The sequence below is a fragment of the Ahaetulla prasina genome, chromosome 6 (genome assembly GCF_028640845.1).
Source record: "Ahaetulla prasina isolate Xishuangbanna chromosome 6, ASM2864084v1, whole genome shotgun sequence".
Taxonomy (NCBI): Eukaryota; Metazoa; Chordata; class Lepidosauria; order Squamata; family Colubridae; genus Ahaetulla; species Ahaetulla prasina.
This window is the reverse complement of record NC_080544.1, coordinates 95,422,930-95,446,475: the sequence shown is the minus strand read 5'-3', so window position 1 is coordinate 95,446,475 and position 23,546 is coordinate 95,422,930. Positions and strand designations below refer to the sequence as shown.

General features: G+C 42.2%; 1 protein-coding gene across 1 annotated transcript in view; it reads left to right on the top strand.

Annotated features, from left to right (window-relative positions):
- The first annotated feature begins 325 nt into the window (after positions 1 to 325).
- NCEH1 (neutral cholesterol ester hydrolase 1) overlaps positions 326 to 23,546 on the top strand; it is a 36,228-nt gene continuing 13,007 nt past the window's right edge. Inside the window, exons 1-3 of the mRNA XM_058187257.1 lie at positions 326 to 767; positions 13,002 to 13,233; positions 15,729 to 15,798. Coding sequence (XP_058043240.1) covers positions 630 to 767; positions 13,002 to 13,233; positions 15,729 to 15,798 — 440 coding nt within the window. The 5' untranslated portion in view covers positions 326 to 629. The remainder of the gene's footprint in view (positions 768 to 13,001; positions 13,234 to 15,728; positions 15,799 to 23,546) is intronic.

Sequence of the window (23,546 nt, the reverse complement as noted above, 5' to 3'; positions counted from 1 at the left end):
TTAACCGTCCCTCCCATATGCATTTCCTCAGATTTTAGCTGCCTACTAATTTTTAAATAATTCCTGAAACAAAGAGTCCTGTGGTCATAAGTCGAGGACAAGAACCTTTGAGGTGGAGGGGATCCAAGGAGGCAGTGCGAGGCAAACCTCCAGGGAAATGTCTAGGGCCCACGTGGCCCTCCCTCTGCCAGCCTCTGAATGCCACGTCGGGAACACTTGTGCCCACCTGCTAGAGGTCATCCCTGGCCAGGAGCCCTTTGCCCTAATTTTGGAAATCTTCAGAGGTGGGAGGGACCCAAGGAGAAATCCCGAGGCTTTCCTGCGCGGGGCTTTTAAGCGCGTGACCCACGATCCTCCTCCGCCGCCGCCTCCTCCTCTTCGCCCTGCCGGCGTCCCCAGGCAAAGCTGAGCCTCCGGCAATGAAGAGCAAGGGCGGCCGGCTCGGAAGCGACGGAAAGGCCCGGACTTCCTCTCGCCTCTTTTCCCCCCCACTGATTGGCTCGGCCGGATTATGAAATCCTAGAAATGGGAGGCTGCTCGCCGCCTTTGCCGCAAAAAAAGGTCGCCCGGTTTAAAAAGAACCCAGCGCTGGACTGAGGACTAGAAGGGGAGGCTTCGGCGCCGGAGCGATGAAGTCGGCCGTGGTGCTGCTTGCCGGGTGGCTGGCGCTGACCGCCTATTACGTCTACCTGCCGCTCCCCAGCACCGTCTCCGAGCCTTGGCATCTCTTGATGCTAAATGCGATGTTCCGGGTCGTGCAGCAATCGGTAAGAAAAAAACCGCAGAGGTCCCACGCTCGCTCTCCCCTCCCTCCCTCCCTCCGTCTATCTGTCTGTCTGCCTCCCTCCCTTCCTGCCCGCAGCTCTCTGGGTTCACACGACCCGCGCAGTTAAACCAGGTCGAGAAGAGAGCTAGCGGTTTCCTTGGCAGAAGCCGCCCAGCAGAGTCACTGTTACCCGCGATCACAGGCTACATCTTTCCATGCGTGGAATCGGTTTCTGATTCCACGCATTCGGTCCCAGACACCGCTGATTCCATGGTTTCTGATTCCATGCATTCAGTCACACACACACGCCGCTACTTTCTGATTCCATGCATTCAGTCTCTCTCTCTCACACATACACAGCTACTTTCTGATTCCATGCATTCACTTACTCACACACACAGACACACAGGAGAGACGGGGTGGGGGTTTAAGTGGGTAAATGGGTTGCGCGAATGCCGACGTTTCTCTCTCTCATACACACACACACACACAGACGCTTCTTTCTGATTCCACACATTCGGTTCCAGACACACACAGGAGAGACGGGGTGGGGGTTTAAGTGGGTAAATGGGTTGCGCGAATGCCGACGTTCCTGGAGCGATCTACAAGACGCGGATCTCGCGCGCTGCTGCTCCTGCTGCTGCAGCTTTTGGTGCCCTTAATCGGCCTCTGCCCGCTGGTTTGCACTGGGACTAATAATGCCGCTTCAGGCATTCAGCATCGGAAAGGCGTGCCTCGTCTGGGTTCCTATTTGGGACGCATCGCCCTTAGTTTCACATTCTCTGGCTTGGCCGGTTGCATTGGTCTTCCTGGTTCAGAAAGCCTTGGCACGAGTATCGTTATGAATCATAAAAGGCGAAGTCTTCCGCTTTATGCGATCCAAGCGCCGCCTTTCATTCAAGCCCACCCACCCCCTCCCCAGTCCGGATCAGCTACAGTCGGCTTAGTTGCTCAAAACATTATGAAAGGCGTCGTTTTCTAAAAAGATCGACTGATTGTTATGTAACCCTTTAAGAAGAGATGTTTAGAAATGACTTCCTGCGTAGCCTTATGGCCGTTGGAAGTCACTCCCTTCTTATTTACACCTGAGTTAGTGTCTCAATACATTGTCCAGGCAGCCTTGCTGGTGACAGTCTGGGTGGGGTAGATAGTTTTAGCCTATAGTTCTTACATCTGCTAATGGACCTCTCATCCAAAAGTATGATGGAGTATGACACTGTCAGTCCTTTGAGGTAATCCAGACAAGAAGTACAAGAAGTACAAAGGGTACTTCTATACCCTTTAAGGTTACAATACAGGTAGTCCTTGAACCAAAGGTAGCTTCTTTGTTTTTTTTTCTTTGTTTTTGAAGACAAGAACGTCCAGGTGCCTCCTGAAAAAGCCCCTTTGGGACAACCATGACTTGGATGATTGAGAATCTCTACAGATTTTCAGGTAGTCCTTGAGTTACAATTATTTGTTTAGTGACCGCTCAAAGTTAACAGCGGCACTGAAAAAAAGTGACTTAGGGCAGTTACAGCATTCCTGTGGTCATGTGATCAGATTTGGGGTGCCCAACAACTGGAATGTATGTATGGTGGTCGCAGTGTTCCAGGATCGTGGGACCACCTTTTGCAACCCTTTGAAAACGGGGAAGCCAGATTTAACAACTGCAGTAAGTCCCTTAACAGTGGCAAGAAATGGTCTTTTTTTTATTTCTTTTTGTCACAACAGTATACACAAACAATTGTCATACATAAAAAAACATATTTTGAAGAAAATATATACATATATGTAAAAAAAAATATGCATCAACTATATCAATTTGATATGATGAAGGGAACAATAGGACAGGAACGGTAGGCACTTTTGTGCTCTTATGCACGCCCCTTATAGCCCTCTTAGGAATGGGGTGAGGTCAATAGTAGACAGCTTTTGGTTGAAGATTTTGGGATTTTGGGTAGAGACTATGGAGTCAGGTAATGAGTTCCAAGCATTAACAACTCTGTTACAGAAGTCATATTTTCTGCAATCAAGTTTGAAGCGGTTGACATTTAGTTTGAATCTATTTTTTGCTCTTGTAATATTATATACAATAATAATATTGTCTTACTTCAGTTATTAAGTTAGTAACACAGTTGTTAATTGAATCTGGCTTCCCTGTTTTCAGAAAGTCGCAAAAAGTGGTCACAGAAAAATGGGACAAAACTGTCTTGCTTAGCAACATGAATTTTGAGCTCAGTTGTAGTTATAAGTTAAGGACTATCTGTTATAGAATCTTGCAAGTCTGAAAAGCTCCTTTCTTACTTTTACTTTTGAAAAACTAGGGAAAGTCCCTTCTGAGGTATTTCTCATGCCTCTTTTTGTTCGCTGAGATACCTTTTTCATGGCATTGATTTAGGCTGCAGCTCTTCCTCCTTGCCCCCCCCCCCCAGGTCATTTGTACACACTGTATTATTACAGATACTGCTTAGCTTTAGAACTCACCCAAGTTTATTACTGGGCGAATATGGAGTACAAGTAATCCTCGACTTACAACAGTTCACTTAGTGTCTGTTCGAAGTTACAACACCGCTGGAAAAAATGACATGACCATTTTTCACACTTATGACTGTTGGAAGAAATATCCATCTGGGTTCAGTTCCAAGTGGGGACAAAGACACTGGAAACATGGAGGCTGCTTGGAAAGATGGTTTAATGGTGGCCAGGATCAAATGGCTTGAGATCCTGAACAGAAAAGGGATGAGATCCTGTGTGCTCCCTGGCTTTATGCTTTCTCTGAGTTTTGAACTTTCTGGGGCACAGGAAGAGTATCCTGACTGGTTGTCAGATTCCCAGGGGGCGGGGGTCTTAGCTAGCCTTGCTGGCTGATTTTTTTTTGTTTTTTGTTTTATTTACATTTATATCCCGCCCTTCTATGAAGACCCAGGGCGGCTTACAGTGTGTAAGGCAATAGTCTCATTCTATTTGTATATTTACAAAGTCAACTTTGTAAATCTTCCCAGGTGTCATGTGGTGAGTTTCAGTTGCTAGATGGGTCCTATTATGTTGCAGATGATGGCCCATTGACAAAGGTGGGGAGAATAAGTTTCTACTTCTGACCCATTGACAAGGTGGGGGAGTGAGTTTCTGTCTCTGACCCATTGACAAAGGTGGGGGGAGTCAGGAAGCTGCTTTGTCTTTAAAACATGTTTCTCCATTTCTCATCCAGGGAAATATATTCTGCCTTTTTAAATATTTTCTAAAATATTTCATTCTTCTAGGAGGGGGGTGGGTGCTAACTTCCTACATGACCATTGCAGCATCCCCATGGTCATGTGATTTACATTCAGGATGCTTGACAAGTGATTCACATTTACAACGGTTGCAGTGATCACCTTTTGCGAGCGTCTGGCAAGCAAAGTCAATGTGGATACCAGATTCACTTAAATTAGTGTCGCTAATTTAACAACTGCAGCGATTCACTTAACAAATGTGGCAAGAAGAGTCATAAAAGGGGGACAAACACAGTTGTTTCTAGATCAACCAACACATTTTGTTTCTTCCTAGTGTTATCTCAAAAATGCAGGGTCTTGATTATTTTTCAGATCACCCAAGCCTGAGACGATGCGCTGAGAGACAAATGTATATTCTCTTCCTTGAGTTACTTAATGATGTAATACATTGGGCTACATATCAAATCAATAAGGCCACCCAGTTGACTTTGTGGCTAGAGTGGGCTATCATCTCCTGGTTTCTAAATGGGTACCTTAACTCCTAGACCAAACTGGCTCCCCAACCAACATAATACAGCTAGTTCTTGACTTACAACCACAATTGAGCCCCAAATTTCTGTTGCTAAGCAAGACAGTTATGTAAATTTCGCTCCGTTTCACAACCTCTCTTTACAACCTCACAGGCATTAAATGACTCACTGCAGCATGTCTTAGGGTTTAACTTGATCTAGAAGATTCAGTAGTTTTGCAGTTGTAATACGGTTGAGTCTGTTCATATTGGGTGAGGCCAAGCTAAATCCAAAAATGCTGGAGAATTCTTGGAAGCTTGACATTCAGGCAAATCAGCCACGTGAGCCAATTCTGGATTGCATTTCGTGCAACCTGGTGTCAGTTTATGATTCATACTAAAGAGCTCTTTGAACGCATTATGAGAAGACCTAGTTCTCTAGAGAAAGTCTCTGTTGCTGGGAAAGATGGGAAAAGAGGATGATCTGTAGCAGAGGGGTTGACTGCATTAGAGTAGCAATCATTTTACTGTTGGAAAACTTGAAAGACAAGGTTAATCTATTTTGTTACTAAAATTCCTCACCATCATGATGAGTGGTGGGTTGCTACTGGTTCACCCCGGTTCGGGAAAACTGGAAGTAGTGGGGGCGGGAGGCTCTGCCCACTCTCCTGGATGTCATCAAATATGCTCTGCACATGCGCAGAAGCTTCTGTCCATGCACAGAAGTGGTGCGCGCGAGCTAACTGGTATGTTGTGGTCCACCAGCAGTCTGGGGAGCTGGCAACGGAGTCATACAGTGGTGAGGCTGAGGAAGAATATGGGCCAGTCCTGGAGGCTGGGGAAGGCCTGGATGAGGGCTCTGCGTCGGAGGTAGAGATGGAGCTAGGGCCATCTGGGAGTGATGCGCGGACTCCGGAGCCTCCAGAGGCTGACAGTAGTGAGGCAGAGGAATAGGAGGAGCCTGTTCCTAATGCACTCATGAAAAAAGCTGCCAGAAGGCAAGAACAGCTGAAGCAAAGAGGACGACTCGGGAGTAGGGCCAAGAGTTGATTGGCCCCTCCCATAAGGCTTAAAAGACCAGCAACAGCGTTTGGGCTCTTTGCCGGAAAACAACGTTGATAGCTTTGACTTGCCTTGTCTTGTTGCATTTGTGTTGTATCGGTGTCTTCTGAACTTTTTCAAAGAAAGGCCTTTGCCTATTTGGACCAAGGTTGGTGTTAGGACTGAGGAATTGTGTTGGGAGGAATTTGCTTTAATTTAGTTGGACTGCGGTGAGAATGAATTAATACTCCAGCTGCTCTAATAAAGTTTGTTTGTTTTTACACTGACTGAGTTTCCTATTACTGACTTGTGCCTGGGTCAGAACAAGAAGTTTCCCAAAGTGGCTGTCGTCCAACTAATATCACCTGTGTTTACCCAAAAATAAGGCCCAACGGGAAAATAAACCCTGGCCTGGTTTCAGATGCTTGGCAACTGAGCCATATTTATGACGGTTGTGGTGACCTGGGGTCATGCAATAGCTTCGTGCGTCCTGGGAAAGGCGGATTCACTTAACAACCATGTTAATAACCTATCAATGGCAGTGATTCACTTAACCACTTTACAAGAAAGGTCATAAAATGGGGGCAAAACTCACTTAAGAAATGTCTCACTTGGCAACCGACATTTGGGGCTCCGTTTATATTGACTGTTTCCCTATGACTGTCATTAAGTGTTGTACCTTATGATTCTTGATGAACGTATCTTTTCTTTTATGTACACTGAGAGCATATGTACCAAAGACAAATTCCTTGTGTGTCCAATCACACTTGGCCAATAAAAATTCTATTCTATTCTATTCTATTCTATTCTATTCTATTCTATTCTATTCTATTCTATTTACTAAATCTACACTACTATTAATCTTCTCATCGTTCCCATCACCAATCTCTTTCCACTTATGACTGTATGACTGTAACTTTGTTGCTGGCAACCCTTATGATTTATATTGATATATTGACCATCATTTGTGTTCTAAATGTTGTACCTTGATGAACGTATCTTTTCTTTTATGTACACTGAGAGCATAGCACCAAGACAAATTCCTTGTGTGTCCAATCACACTTGGCCAATAAAAAATTCTATTCTATTCTAAAATTGCAGGCAGCTGGCAGACTGCAGTACTGCAGTCTAACCACTGTGCTACCGCGGCTGTAATGCCATCATTACAGGTAGTCCTCAACTTACAAAAGTTTGTTTAGTGATTCTTGAAGTTACAATGGCACTGAAAAAAGTGACTTATGACCCCTTTTCACATTTACGACTGCTGCAGAGTCACGTGATCAAAATTTGGCCGCTTGGCAGCTGACGTGTATTTATGATGACTGCAGTTGCGGTGACACTGTGACCTTTTGTGACAAGCAAAGCCAAAGCGAAAGCCAGATTCACTTAACAGCCATGCTACAATTAGAACATTGAATTCAATCGAAGTTCACTAAACCAGCACTCTGCCATTGCACTTATTTAACCTCTCTTGATTTCTGTCTTGATTCCCTTCTATGTTCCTAAAATAGTTAAGTGTGAAGCCACAGCTTTGCTGCTGTGGGTAGAATTCACCATTTATTGTAAAAGCTAAGCGGGTGACTGATTGAGAACAGCAAGCCGGATCACATGGTTGTATTCCTAACAAGCTCCAGATCTTGACTTCTGTAGTTATATAAAGTGCTTCTGAAATGAGATTCTTCTTGCCCTGCAACTCCACAGTCATCCAATCCTGAAAGAAAACAAACTGCTTTTGGTCGTAGGTCTTAACCTGTCTTCTCTGTCTCCTCCACCTTTGAGGATAATACCACCGGAGCAGTGATGGGTGTTAAGGATAGTGTTTTCTCACAACCGATGTTGTGGGCTATTGAGCAGAGTACCCTTTGAGTTTACGCATGAAAACGACTGAGAATGATTGTGGACAATAACAGTTAACACGCAAACAAACTGGCTTTTGATAATGTTTTATTTTTAGGAAAAAACAAAATTATAGTCTAAAGACAATTCAAGTCATACACATATAAAGTGAGATAAAGATCAGTCCAGGGATATTTTTCAAATATAAAGTCTTCTTACCAGTTGTAGAAAAATACAATAAAACAGATCTGTAGTTCCATTCAGGAGCAAAGTTCAATATAAAAACAGTCAATAAATATTAAAGAAGCAATAAATAGCCATGATCAAGCCATGACCATGCATAGAGATCAAATATAGAGTTACAGCATATCAGCAGGTAAAAATGGTGTAGTGTTCACCCAAACCAGAATTCAGCTTTCCTTAAGTACATTGGCTACAGAGATCAGCCAATCAGGATGCATGATTATGCAACAAAGTTATTAAAGCTACATAATACTTTTAGCTACAAACACACAATGTTGGTTTATATATTTCCTGACCAACCAGTTGGGCAATAACAATTTCCTAACAATGGGTTTCAAATTTTTTTTATTATCGGTTCTGTCGGCATGGCTTGGTAGGCGTGGCAGGGGAAGGATACTGTAAAGTCTCCATTCCCTCCCTAATGCAGGGGAAGCTTACTGCAAAATCCCTATTTCTTCCCGATCAGCTGGGACTTGGGAAGCAGAGAATAGATGGAGGTGGGGCCAATCAGAATTTTTACTACCGGTTCTCCGAACTACTCAAAATTTCCGCTACTGGTTTTCCAGAATTGGTCAGAACCTGCTGAAACCCACCTCTGCACCAGAGGGCAGAGGGTTGGAAGCACCAACAACACTTAATGTTTTTCTCTGACTAAATATGCCTCAATATTTACAACACTAGGCAAGGAAAGCTGTATCTCCTTTCTACACTTAATGCATGGATTTCCTGCTGGAGAGAAAAAAAAAATCTGCATGAAGACCTCTTATCAGATGTGTATAATTTGGAAATATGTGACGGGGACTCCTGTGTGCTTAAAAAGTTTGTCTGAGATGCTACTCTCTCTCTCTCTTTTTAAATTTATTCAAAAGATTAAAATGCAAGATCCAAAGGAAAAAAATTAACCAAAAAAACCCCCCCAACCCTAGACAAGAACAATAAGAAGAAAAAAAGTGAATTAAAAGGACAAAACAGAAACACATATTATTCCCCCTAGTTGAATATTGACAAATATATTGGAGCAATTACAACTTCCTCCCTTGCAAATCGCGTCCAAAATTTATAAATTTCTACATCTATTTGCAACCGAATTTGACCTATCATACACTGTGTAAATGAAGAAAAAAGAGTTACGAGTTAAACAGCAGCAAAATTAAAGTTCAAGGCCCTCTGTTTACAATCTGTTACTGTATTTTACTCATAGAAAATCGATAACGGTTTCATCTATAACACAAATCACTGCAATCATTATTCAAATACCATTGTTTTGACTCTTAATAATGGAATCTTTTCTTTGAATATTGATAAGGAACTTTCCCAACAATTGCATCTGATTTCCTTTTTTTTTCCAAAAAAGTTTTTCTTTTTATTTCTCATAAGCCTTCTTGAGTGTGCAATCTTTTATCCATCATTTTCCATTCATCTTATCTTTTAACTTTCATTTTTAGTTGTTCGGGGCTGCTCTTTTACCATTTACCCTGCTTTATTTTACCACAACCTTTCCTCCAGGGGTGAAATCTAAAAATTTTCCCTACCGGTTCTGTGGACGTGGCTTAATTGGTGGGCGTGGCTTGGTGGTCAGGTGACTGAATGGGCATGGTCAATAATAAATAATAAAAGTAATAAAGTATACAAAACTTGGGAGCGCACTGGTCTACCTTCTTTAAAAAATAGAGGCACCGGTCTACCAATTGCCTTTTATTGGGAGGCACCGGTCTAACTTCTTTAAAAATAGAGGCACCGGTCTACCAATTGCCTTTGATTGGGAGGCACTAATCTACCTTCTTTAAAAATAGAGGCATCAGTCTACCAATTGCCTTTGATTGGGAGGCACCAGTCTACCTTCTTTAAACATAGAGGCACCGGTCTACTAGCCGCCTACAGCACTGAACAGCTGTAGTGCGGCCCTTTGAAGTGCCTTGGCAGTCATTTAAAGCCGTTTGCAGCTATATCACCACCGAGAGCTTCAGGAACAGAGAAGAGGAACAGCGATGCGTGGGTGGTGGTGGGGGGCAGGGAGTTTTGCTACCGGTTCTCCGAACTATCCTCCCCCATCGCTACCGGATCACGCGATCCGGTCCGAACCGGGAGCATTTCACCCCTGCTTTCCTCTTCTCTTCCTCTTCTCTTCCTTTCTCCATCTCTTCCTATTTTCTTCGTTCATCTGATTTCCAAAGTTCATATGTTTCTGTTGCAAAAGTCAGACAATCTTTTTAAAGCAAAAGTATTGGGTCTGTCATTCCTACAACTTTTAATTATGTTGGTCCCAGTGGTGAAATCCAAATTTTTTTACTACCGGTTCTGTAGGCGTGGCTCGGTGGGTGTGGTGTGTCTTGGCAGGCGTGGCTTAGTGGGTGTGACAGGGGAAGGATACTGTAAAATCTCTATTCCCACTCCATTTCAAGGGAAGGATACTGCAAAATCCCCATTTCCTCCCCACTCCTGGGGGAAGGATATTGCAAAATCTCCATTCCCACCCCACTCTACAGCCAGCCAGAGGTGGTATTCGCCGGTTCTGCGGACTACTCAAAATTTCCGCTACCGGTTTTCCAAACTGCTAAAAATTTCTGCTACCGGTTCTCCAGAACCTGCTGGATTTCACCCCTGGTTGATCCATTTAATTATTATTATAATCAAGACACAAAATTGGGAAATCCACAACAATTGCAAAATCTCTTTGGAATGTAGACTGCAACTTGGGAAAAAAGTAAATTATCCTTTTTAAGAAAGGATGTTGTTTAAAACTATAATTCACATCAACCCAAATGTGTCAGATGGCAAGAGATTGTAGTTCAAAATGTACTCTATTTCTCACTTCCTGGCCCCTTTAATGGCAGTACAACCCTCAATATTAAAATGTAGATTTATCTGAGAAACAAAACTTGTTCATATATTGAAATGGTTTAGAAGAAACCATAGAAAATAGGTATGCTTAGACTAGTATGTCGGGTAAAAAAGATCTTGAGCTGTTTTCTTGCCCGGAAAATTAAATATTTTTTAAATCAATTCTTCAAACTAGAACTTCGATGCTGCCATCATTTTTGGTGTTAAATTTAAACTCGTAATTTAAAAAATTATGTTTCAACAACAAAACCTTAGTTCTAACAGTTATCCCGTGCCCAGTTATCTAGATGGGACTCTCACTGAAATTAGTGGAACTAACTTTTGAGAGTTGAAGGAGGCAGGAGTTAGCTAATAGCAGCTATTACTTGCATTTTTCTTCCTCAGTGATAGCATCCAGCCATTCTTGGTTGATCTCGTTGAACTGGTATAGGGTTTTCTGTTTGAACAGGGGTTGGATATAAAGGTGGTATTCAGCAGGTTCTGACCAGTTCTGGAGAACCGGTAGTGAAAATTTTGAGTAGTTCGGAGAACCGGTAAATACCACCTCTGACTGGCCCCGCCCCCATCTAGTCTCTGCCTCCCAAGTCCCAGCTGATCGGAAGGTAATGGGGTTTTTGCAGTAACCTTCCTCTGGAGTGGGGAGGAAATGGAGATTTTACAGTATCCTTCCCCTGCCACGTCCACCAAGCCATGCCATGTCCACCAAGCCATGCCACATCCACCAAGCCACATCCATAGAACCGGTAGTAAAAAAAATTTTGAATTCTACCACTGGTTGGATAGGAAGACCTCCAAGGACCTTCCAACTCTATTAATTAAGCAAATGTAAGAACTAGGTTACTTCTTGAATGATAGACTGTTAGTGCTAGAAGCTAGAAAAAAAGCCTATAAGAAGCCCTCAATGGAGAACCAGTTGCATACTCCATTGTGGATTTCCATGAAGTCATGCAGGTTATAATGTCATCTGTAAATTTTACTTTCCTGATCACCTCTGCTAATGATTTCTACATGCTTAACTCTGAACCTTGGACACTAGAAGCTGCTCTTACGATATTTGAAACACAGTCGCTGAATTTTACCCAGTTCTGATTTAGCAAGACATGATGCAATTTGTCTATTGTCTGGGTCACCGAGGGTTTACTTAAAGTACTCGATCCATATCCTCCCCAGTTATAAAAGGCATTTTTGTCTCTCTGCACCTAAACAAGAAAACTGCATTACATTGTATAACCCTAACCCTAACCGTTCTTCACATGTTCTAGCCTCCAGTCCCCTTTGTTGTTCTTCTCTGCACTTTCTAGAGTCTCAAAATCTTTTTTACATCATGGCGACCAAAACTGGATGCTGTATTCCAAGTATGGCCTTACCAAGGCCTTATAAAGTGATATGAACACTTCATGTGATTATGATTCTATTCCTCTGTTTATGCAGCCCAGAACTGTGTTGGCTTTTTTGGCAACTGTTGCACACTGCTGGCTCATATTTAAATGGTTGTCCACTTGTAACATTACAACAGCACTGAAAAATGGGACTTATGACCGTTTTTCACAGTGACAACCTTTGCAGCTTCCCCATGATCATGTGATCAAAATTCAGATACTTAGCAACTGGTTCATATTTATGACCGTTGTTGTGTCCCAAGGTCACACGATTTACCTTTTGCAACTTTCTCACCCGCAAAATCAACAGGGAAGCCAGATTTGCATAACAACTGGGTTACTAACTTATCACCTGCAAAGGTTCACTTAATGGTGGCAAGAAAGGTCATAAAATGGGGCAAAATTCACTTAACAAATGTCTCAACCTCAGGAATTTTGGGCTCCATTGTGGTCGTAGGTCAAGGACTATCTGTAGAACGATTCCCTTACTGGCCATAGTTACCACAGCATTGAAAAAAGTGACTTATGACTTTTTTTTGCGACCACTTCAGCATCCCTGTGGTCACATGATCTAAATTCAGATGCTTGGCAATGGGTTCATGGTTATGACGGTTGCAGTGTCCCAAGGTCATGTGATCCCCTTTTGCAACTTTCTGACGAGCAAAGTCAATGGGGAAGTCAGATTCCTTTAACAACCTTGTTACTAACTTAATAACTGCGCTGATTCGCTTACCTATGGCAAAACGGTCATAAAATAGGGCAAAATTCATTTAACAACTGTCTCACTTAGCAACAGAAATGTTTGCGCTCGATTGCGGTCATAAGTTGAGGACTACCTGTATTGCATTCTAACCATTCCCTTAGCAGGGCTCCTGATGCAGTTCTATTCTACTGCAGTTACTGTAGTATTAAGGTTTATATGTATATCATACCGTATGTGTGTCTATGGATTTAATTATGCAGTATGTCTTTCAAATCCTTTGCCTTTTCACCAGCAGTGATATGCACTTCCCTTCGCTACCGGTTCGCGAGTGTGAGCGTGCATGCCTCTTAAGCACATGCGCAGAGGGTCAAAAACAGGACATAATGATGTCCCGGCGGGTGGGCAGAGCCTCCCGCTACTGGTTCGCGCAAGCCGGATAGATCCAGGCGAATTTCACCGCTGCCTTTCACTCTTTCTTTTTTTTCCTTAGTGTGACTTTGCTCATTACATAGGACTGGGCCACCATGCAAAATTGCTAAATAGTTTTATTAATTGGCTGGAAAGCCTGACTATGCCCTCTGCACGGCCTGTGAAGATAACAGATGCCATATTTGATGGTGTTGAGGTCCGAGTGTATCAGCCAGATACTCAGATCAACCAGAAGACGTTATATCGCAGCATCATCTACATCCATGGAGGAGGATGGGCTTTGTTAAGTACAAGTAAGCAATCCGAAAGCGGAATGGGACAACTGACCGCAGCCAATTCACCACAGGACAATTCACCACAGAACAATTCATCACAGGACAATTCACCACAGGACAATTCGCTGCGGGACAATTTAGCAATTCAATTCAAAGCATATTTAAAATGGTTTAAAAAAATCATTTTAATTTTTGTCATTCACATTTCATTTCATCCCTCCTTGGGAATCCTTTCTTTGATGAATCTATTCCATTATTTCTTGGATATTAACGTAACTTTTATCCTGTGGCGCATCGTCCTGTGGCGAGTTGGCTGTGGGCTGTGGCGAGTTGTAATGGGCTGCATGTTGTTTTTATTGTTGTTCCCCATCTTGCGATCACTAACACTCTGCAGGTAATCCTGACTTACCAGTAGTAATTGGGACTGGAATATCTGTCACTAAGCACTGCTCTTGTAAAGCCACAGGGCCACACCACTTAGCAATGGCAATCCAGGCAGTCCCACTGCTGTTGCTAAGCGAGGGTTATGGTCTGTTAAGCAAAGAAATACTCACAGTTTCCTGCCAGCTTCGACAAGCAGAGTGAGTGGGGAAGCCACCAGGGAAGATCACAAATAGCAATAGCACTTAGACCTATATACCACTTCACAGTGCTTTACAACCCTGTCTAAGCAGTTTACAAAGTCAGCATATCTGTAAACCCCAACAATCTGGCTCGTCATATTACCCACCTCCGAAGGATGGAAGACTGAGTCAACCTTGAGCCTGGTGAGATTCAATCTGACAAATTGCAGGCAGCCGGCACTCAGCAGAAGTAGCCTGCAGTATTGCACTCTAACCACTGCGCCACCGTGGCTCATGGTGATCATGTAACTGCTAGATACTTCAACCCTCCTTAAGTGCAAGCCGGTTGCCAAATGCCCAGATCATGAGATTAGGACCACAGGAGTACTGGACAGCGGGAGTTTGGATGACTAGTTGTAAGAACCATTCTGGTCACAAGAACTACTCATTCAGCAGCATTGTAGCTTTGACCTAAGTGGGTAGTCATTAACCAAGAACTACTTGTATACGGAGGGTCCTTGGTGCTCTCTGACCTTGTTTTCTTGCAAATGTTTCATTACCCAAACTAGGTAACATCATCACTGGCATTGATGATGTTACCTAGTTTCAGGGGTGCTATTCAGGTTCTGGAGAACCGGTAGCGGATATCTTGAGCAGTTCGGAGAACCAGTAGCAGAAATTTTGAGCATTTCGGACAACTGGTAATGGAAATTTTGAGCAATTCAGAGAACCGGCAAATACCACCTCTGGGTGGCCCCAGAGTAGGGTGGGAATGGAGATTTTGCAATATCCTTCCCCCAGGAGTGGGGAGGGAATGGGGATTTTGCAGTATCCTTCCCAGGGGTGGGTCCCACTTACCTTTGCTACGGTTCGCAATGGGAATGCGCACGCGCTTATTTCGCTAGCGCACGGCGCTTCTGCACATGTGCAGAGTATCCATAATGATGTCTGGGGAGGTGGACGGAGCCTCCCGCCGCTGTTACTACTGGTTCGCAAGTTCTGGACTGAACCGGTAGCAACCCACCACTGATCCTTCCCTATAGTGAGGTGGGAATGGAGATTTTGCAGTATCCTTCTCCTGCCATGCCCACCAAGCCACGCGCACCAAGCTACATCCACAGAACCGGTAGTAAAAAATGTTGAATTTCACTACTGCCTAGTTTGAGTAATAAAAACATCTGCAAGAAAACAAGCAAGCTCAAAGAGCACCAGAGAGTCCTCATGTCAACTCTGAGCTTCAAATAATCTCCTTTATTAGTACTACTTGTGCAGTAGAAATTTGAACAAAGAAGGTGCTATGGAACACAGAAGCACGGTCACATAGCACTTACTTTCAGGCTTTTCAAGAAGCTGCATCTTTTCTCCCAAGAACATGCGGCTGTCTTGTGTAGCTGCCTCGTGAGCCCTAGAAAAGATGCAGCTGCTTTAAAGTGAGCCCACCTACACCATCTGAAGCATCTTTCTGTTCTTGAATCCATAATCCTAGTGGCAATCCATTTTTCCCTAAACTGGGTTGCTGAAAATAACGTGTGGAGGAAAACCAGGGACAGATTGTGAAATGAAAAAACTTCCACTTCCACTTGATCTTTTGACCATTTTTTATTTATTATTAAATTTCTCCCCTACAACAAGGTGACTCTGGATTCTCTGTGAATTCTGTAGCCAGTTATCATAAAGTCCTAATTGGGTTGGGGGTTTTGATTTTGGGGTTTCCCTTTTTCCTTTTTTTCAATTGTTCAGGATATCCCACCCACCCCTTTTTTTTTAAAAAAAATGGCAATCTTCGGATTCTCGAAAATCCAACAGAAATGTTTTTATGCATCAGTAATGTCATTTGCAGAATATGTACCTCTGCAAATATTGCAAATAAAAATATCTGTTCTCTGGACATTCTGCAACTGTATTGTTAGCATTAGCTTCTTTCTCATCCTTGGCTGTCTCTCCCTGCAGAACGAGGCTTCTATAATCATTTCTGTGAGATTGTGGCCGAATCTCTGGATGCTGTAGTTTTCTCAATTGAGTAAGTATTTTGCAATCAATAATTAAGAAACTTGGTAGGGACTGGGTTTTAAATTGTCTTTTTATTGTTTGGCAAGATTCAAGAAGAGGAAAAGGGGGGAAAAATTAAATTGCTACAGAGCAGAACTTAGAATATGGAGAACGAAGGGTAAGCGACGCATACCATTCACCTGAACTCAGTTCGTACACCGATCATTATAGCTTTCTTGGCAAGAGTAAACAAATGGTTCACTTTCCTGACAAATGGTTCCATCCATATTCATAGCTGTACTAAAATAAGCTCTCATTTTAGCATTCAATACTGTATCCTAGGCCCAGGATGGCAAACCTATGGCATGCGTTCCGCAGGTGGCACACAGGGCCCTCTCTGTGGGCACACGAGCCATCGCTCCAGTTCAGCTCCGCCGTGCATGCGCGCACACCTCCCACCGACCAACTGGTTGTCGGGTCTCTGCCGTGCACGCAGGGGGTGGGTGGGGCATGTGTGTGGGGGCCACGCACGCATGCATGGGGGGGTGGGACACATGCAGGAGGGCCGTGCACGCATGCACGGGGGCGTGAGGCGTGTGGGGGGCTGTGCATGGATGCATGGAGGGCAGGGTGCCTGCAGGGGGACCATGTGCGCATGCATGGGGAGGCGCATACACGGGGCCCACGTATGCATTGCATTTTGGGGGTTCAGGCTCATGCTTTGGGCATTCGGTCCGGAAAAGGTTAGCCATCCTAGGCTAAATCTTCAGTCATTAAATTACTTGAACCATAATGTGACGTGTTTGGTTTTCATCTTAGCTTCTGAAGTCTTACATTCCGCTTTGGATTCTTTTTGCCTCTTGTTGGTCAGTTAGGTAATTTGATGTAAACGTTCATCTCTCCTTGCATCTCAAATAGCAAAACCCAGCCTACTTTCTAGTCTTGGACAAGCAATTTGACTAACGAAAGTCTCATTGCTCAGAAGCCCTTATTCTTTCTGCCAAAAGGCATTCCAAAGGTGGTTTTCAAAAGGCAACTGAACTTTGGGTTATTTTTTTTCCCTTGAAGGCGTTTCGCTGCTCATCCAAGAAGCTTCTTCAGTTCAGCACTGAAGAAGCTTCTTGGATGAGAAGCAAAACGTCTTGAAGGAAAAAACAAAGAAAGTCCAATTGCCTTTTGAAAAACAGCTTTGGGACAACCCTGACTTGGATGACTGAGAATCTCCATAGACATTTTGCCAAAATCTCCATAGACATTTTGCCTCTGTGGCTCAGACTGGTAAGACAGTCTGTTATTAACACAGCTGTTTGCAATTACTGCAGGCCCGAGTCCCACCAGGCCCAAGGTTGACTCAGCCTTCCATCCTTTATAAGGTAGGTAAAACGAGGACCCTGATTGTTGGGGGCAATAAGTTGACTTTGTATATAAATATACAAATAGAATGAAGACTATTGCTAATATAGTGTAAGCCGCCCTGAGTCTTCGGAGAAGGGCGGGATATAAATGCAAAAAAGAAAAAAAAAAGGATCTTTTATTTATTTATTTTTTATTTGTCAGTCATATATAAGATAACAGGTAAAAGTATAAACATAATTTGGATACATGGAGTAAGTAAAAAAAGAATATTAGGACAGGGACGGTAGGCACTCTGGTGCTCTTATGCACACCCCTTACAGATCTCTTAGGAATAGGGTGAGGTCAACAATAGACAGTTTAAGCTTAAAGTTTTGGGCATTTGGGGAAGAAACTATAGAGTCAGTAGTGCATTCCAGGCATTGACCACTCTGTTGCTGAAGTCATATTTTCTGCAATCAACTTTGGAGTGGTTTACCTTGAGTTTGTATCTATTATTTGCTTGTGTATTGTTGTGGTTGAAGCTGAAGTAGTCATCGACAGGTAAGGACACTGTGGTAGATAATTTTATGTACTCTACTTAGGTCAGATTGAAGTCCGCGTAGTTCAAGTTACCTCCTGAGCTAACGCGATACCTGCTCCAGAATTTTTATATGCCACAATTGGCTGACTATTAATGTGGATAAGCACTTTCAAGTCTTAGCATGATTTCCACCTTGAACTTGAGTGGACAATGCACCAACCCACCCGAAAGTGGGTTTTTCCTATCAAAGAATATTAACGTTTCCAATCAGCCTAAGGATAATTCTTTACCATATGCCTGTTCTCCCACATTTATAACAGCATAACATAGGCAGGCCCTTCTCCTAGCCAACACTCTGTTGATGGAGTTTCAGATACCTGTTTTTAAATTTTATTTTAAAAGGTGGGGTGAGAGAAAAGATATGAAGAGATGTCAAAATGCAGCTACTGCATGAAAAAGTTTGCAAAATGATAGATGATAAAATTAGAAGAAAGTACAAAATCTTCCATTGGGGCAAGAAAACATCCTTTATCTTTATATATCAGCTTAGATTAGAACAAATATAAAGAAAATGTCATGACAGCTCAATGCTTTAACCCTTTTAAAACTATTATTAAAATCAGATTAAAGATTAGCTAAAGTAATTATGCAACAGAAACAAACAGCCATGATTAAAGAGCTTAGAAACCATATTTTAGGGGAACCCCAAACTTGGATATGGCAGCAAGCCATGCACAAAATTATAATCCATAAATGCAGGCTGAATTGAATTTACTGTAACCTCAGCCTTGTTTAGGGACACGGTGGCTCAGTGTCTAAGATGCTGAGCTTGTCAATCAAAAGGTCAGCGGTTTGAATCCCTAGTGTCGCGCAACGGGGTGAGTTCCCGTGACTTGTCCCAGCTTCTGCCATCCTAGCAGTCCGAAAGCAAGTAAAAAATGCAAGTAGAAAAATAGGGACCACCTTTGGTGGGAAGGTAACAGTGTTCTATGCGCCTTTGGTGTTAATTCATGCTGGCCACATGACCACGGAGACATCTTCAGACAGCGCTGGCTCTTCGGCTTTGAAACAGAGATGAGCACTGCCCCCTAGAGTCGGGAACGACTAGCACATATGTGCGAGGGGAACCTTCACCTTCAGCCTTGTTTTATATTTAGGTATTTTTGAAACTGATACATACCCCCCCATAGTTTAAAACCAAATTATGGTTTTGTGTGTTTGTGCCAATCCAGATTATGTTTAAAGTTTGATTGTTTAAAGTATGATTGATTCCCTAATAAATATTTGTCATCCAGATATTTCCTCTTTTTCTTCCTGTTCCACTTCCGACACTCAGAAGCTACGCTGACACAGTCTAATCAACCTGGTTACCAAATGAACCATTTTCCAGATTTCCACAATACAGTGATGCATGTACTAATCGAAGAGCATGGGTTCCTCCAACATGCTAAATCATAATTAATGCAAGCTGAGCCGGCTTCCCAAATAAATTTGCTAGGTCTTTAAAGCCATCTTGTAGAACCTAGACCTAATAAGAATTAAGGGGGCTGTGCCTCTTTTTCCTCTGTGAGTGTATCATTCCAAGTAGTGACAAAACAACCAAGTATAAACGTTGTACGTGTTCATCTCCTTGAAAACAAACTCCACAAGGACAAACATTCGCCAGATTTGGTCCCCTAAGAATCTCTCGCACTCATTCAGTGGCCTCATTATCTTACCACCCTTGTTTTTCAGATTCGTGTGGGTTTTCCTAAGCCAACTGCAGTAATTGTATCTTTCCCCCTGAAATCCACAGATTTCAGAACCTCAGCGAGGTCTCTTAACAAGATCCTTCCCTGAATTTAAAGCTAAAATGCTTTGAGCTATGCAGGCCTCAAGACCTGCTGTTCTCAAGCCCAGGCTCACGTTGCTTGTGTTTCAAAAGGTGGTTGAACCCGACCATAAGGGGCGTGCATAAGCGCACAAACGTGCCTACCGTTCCTGTCCTATTGTTTTTCTTTTCTTCTTCCTATATATATGCTTATACCTCCTTATATTTACCCATATATGTGTTTATTTACTATATAATCTTTTTGTATGATACCTACATATATTGTTGTGACAAAATAAAATAAATAAATAAGTAAATAAATAAAAAGAGAGGAATGACACATTTTCTCTCTTACTAGAAAGCTGGTTTTTCCTCTAACTTGAGCAACCACTGTGTTTCTGGGCTAGATTTTTTTTTAATGGGATTCCCCCCCACCCCGCCATCTAAAAAAACCAGTGAACCGTAAGTTTTTTTTTTATTTATTTATTTACATTTATATCCCGCCCTTCTCCGAAGACTCAGGGCGGCTTACAGTGTATAAGGCAATAGTCTCATTCTATTTGTATATTTTTTACAAAGTCAACTTATTGCCCCCCCAACAATCTAGGTCCTCATTTTACCTACCTTATAAAGGATGGAAGGCTGAGTCAACCTCGGGCCGGGCTTGAACCTGCAGTAATTGCGGGCTGCTGTGTTCTAATAACAGGCTTCTTACAGCCTGAGCTATCACGGCTCAGTCATAGAATAGTCATAGAATAGTTTCAATTGAAGAAGTTGTATGGCATTAACAATTTTGTCCAGCTTCTCCTTGTCTCAAATGTTAATAAAGGATGGATAGATGTGTCCTTTTGCAGCACCAGCTTGCATTTCCCCTTTGACGTTGGATGGCTACGAGAAAGTGGTGAAATCCAATTTTTTTTTACTACCGGTTCTGAGGGTGTGGCTTGGTGGGTATGGCTTGGTGGGTGTGGCAGGGGAAGGATGCTGCAAAATCCCCATTCCCTCCCACTCCTGGGGGAAGGGTATTGCAAAATCTCCATTCTCACCCCACTGTGGGGCCAGCCAGAGGTGGTATTTGCCGGTTCTCCGAACTACTCAAAATTTCTGCTACCGGTTCTCCAGAACCAGGTCAGAACCTGCTGGATTTTTACCTCTGATATGAGGCCCTCCAGTGCATTTAAAGAGGACCTGATTGTGGATGTCAGATTAATAGAGGTTTCCTTTTCCATAAAATAGTTAGCAATCTATGGCTCCTAAAACCGTAGACCCAGCCTTCTGAATAAAATTACCAAAGGTCAGCAATACTGAATTTTTATTGAAATAGGAGGTGTTATATCTGCTTTATTGAAGGATTTAATTTTGTTGTTCTTGTTGTTAAATAAAATTAAAGGCTCGTGTCATCTGCTGGATAGGGCAGGAGCCGGCTAACACAAGCCATTTGTTACAACAATAGCCCGTTTCTATAAATGAATTAATCTAAAATTAGAAACCCAGATGCCTTTCTCGGTTCCCTCCGCTGAAAACAAGCATTTCATCCTTGTCTAACTCAGGGCAGCTGGCGTCCTCTAGTGGCGTAATATTTGAATCGCAAATACTAGAAATGAAATTTAGCCTTTCTGAACTATTTCCCTGATGGATAGAACAAATTACGATTTGCCATTTTTGTAACATGTGAATCCTGTTGCAGTTTACAAGTCATCATTTCTAAGCTAGCCATAGTGATTTATTTAACAAACCATGATTAAATGAAGTGTAGTATATTGTGATAGATGAACTCAGCTTTTGAGTGCAACCAGAAGTAAACCTGCATCTATTTTAGATATCATCTAGCACAGGGGTCTCCAACCTTAGTAACTTTAAGGTTTGTGGACTTCAACTCCCAGAGGTTCTCAGACAGGAAAGCTGACTGAGGAACTCTGGGAGTTTAAGTCCACAAGGCCAAAAGTTTCTAAGGTTGGAGTCCTCTGATCTAGCATATTTTACATAGGGTAATTTTAAAGTGATGTAGTTCCACCATGCATTATTCATTATATTTCTAATTAGCCTAATTCTAATTAATATAGCCTAAAACTTTTGATATTCCTTTATTATTCTAGCTTTTGTTACCTATTGGAGCTTACTATATTTGACGGCTTCGTATGTCTACCCCTTCATAATATATTATTTCCTATTCTTTTGGAAATGCTGGTTTTTGGCCACAATAATCTGTAAATTCAGGTTTAAAGTAAATGTACTACAGCAGTGGCCAAAATTGTGGAAACCTTTTGGGAAAAGTGTATTTTTGAGGTTTGATGGCTAATAACACTACTTTTTTTTTTTGGAGTATCAAGATAATCATATTCCATTGCTGGAATGGCCTGGGAATAGCCCAGAACTTAACCCAATTGAAAATCTATGGAGCTGACTAAAGAAACTTGTTAGTCAGAAGCGACCCAGCAATAAAACCCAGTTAATAGAAGCAATCATTCAATCTTCGTTTCACATTATAACAGCTGCAGAACTAAAAGATTTGGTTCACTCCATGGGAAGACATTGTAAATCCGTAATTCATGCTAAAGTTTACCCAACTAAGTATTAACTGATGTGATCATTTTTGTGTATCTCATTTTTCTATGGTGATAATTTTTGTACATCTCATTTTTTCTACGTATTTCACTTTTCTTCTTTATACTATAACTGCTATTCTAATAGGAAATCCTTCATAAAAGTTATTGTATTACATTCTTGGTTAAATTATCTTTCCATTGCTATATCATTTTATGGTACTACTCCCCCCCAAAAAAGTGGTGTTATTAGCTAGTTTTAGAAAATACACTTTTGCACCATTTTGGCCACTACTGTACATTGTGTGGCTTGCAAACCCAGGAAGCATTCTTCAGGATTTTGGTCTGCAGTGAGATTTTTCTTTTTAAAACCTGTTGTTCTCCTGTCATTGGTGCTGATGAAAATTTTGTCTTCCCATAAGACAGTGTCATTGATTTTGGTGACAAGCTTCCATAGATGCTTGTGGCTAATACAAACTGCATAACATATGGGCCGAGCAAATGGGAGTTTTTACTGAACCAGCCCTTGTGCAATTTACAATTTACAATTTACAGATCTCTCACATCCTGGACATAAACTGTTTCAACTCCTACCCTCAAAACGACGCTATAAAGCACTGCACACCAGAACAACTAGACACAAGAACAGTCTTTTTCCTGAAGGCCATCACTCTGCTAAACAAATAATTCCCTCAACACTGTCAAACTATTTACTAAATCTGCACTACTATTAATCTTCTCATCGTTCCCATCACCAATCTCTTTCCACTTATGACTGTATGACTGTAACTTTGTTGCTGGTAATCCTTATGATTTATATTGATATATTGACCATCATTTGTGTTGTAAATGTTGTACCTTGAAGAAGGTATCTTTTCTTTTATGTACACTGAGAGCATATGCACCAAGACAAATTCCTTGTGTGTCCAATCACACTTGGCCAATAAAAAATTCTATTCCATTCTATTCTATTCTTCCCAGATGGGAGAAGCTGTGGCCAATCCTAGTTCTTCCCTATTTAACAATCAACTCAATGTTTGTAGATTCTCAGTCATTCAGGTCATGATTGTCCCAAAGGTGCTTTTTTCAGGAGGCAACTGGACTTTCTTGTTTTTTCTTTTGAAGACGTTTCGCTTCTCATCCAAGAAGCTTCTTCAGCTCTGACAGGATAGGTGGGGAATGGTAGGATTTATATTCCTTGCAGGCAGCTGATAAAACAAGAAAGTCCAGTTGTCTCCTGAAAAAGCACCTTTGGGAATCAAAGGAATCAAAAATTTATTTTCACAAGAGCAGAAGTAGATTCTAAGGACAATGCTTTTCAGTGTTGGCAACTTTTAAGATATGTAGACTTCAACTCCCCAGCCAGCATTCATGTTAAAGTTATTCCAAGCTTGAAAAACACTGCTCTAAGATAACAATCATTTTATTTTCTCTGTGTATTTTGGACAGTAAAATCCACAACTCACGAAATGGATCAGGGGTCTCCAACCTTGGCAACTTTAAGACTTGTGGACTGCAAAGCTGGCTGAGGAATTCTGGGAGTTGAAGTC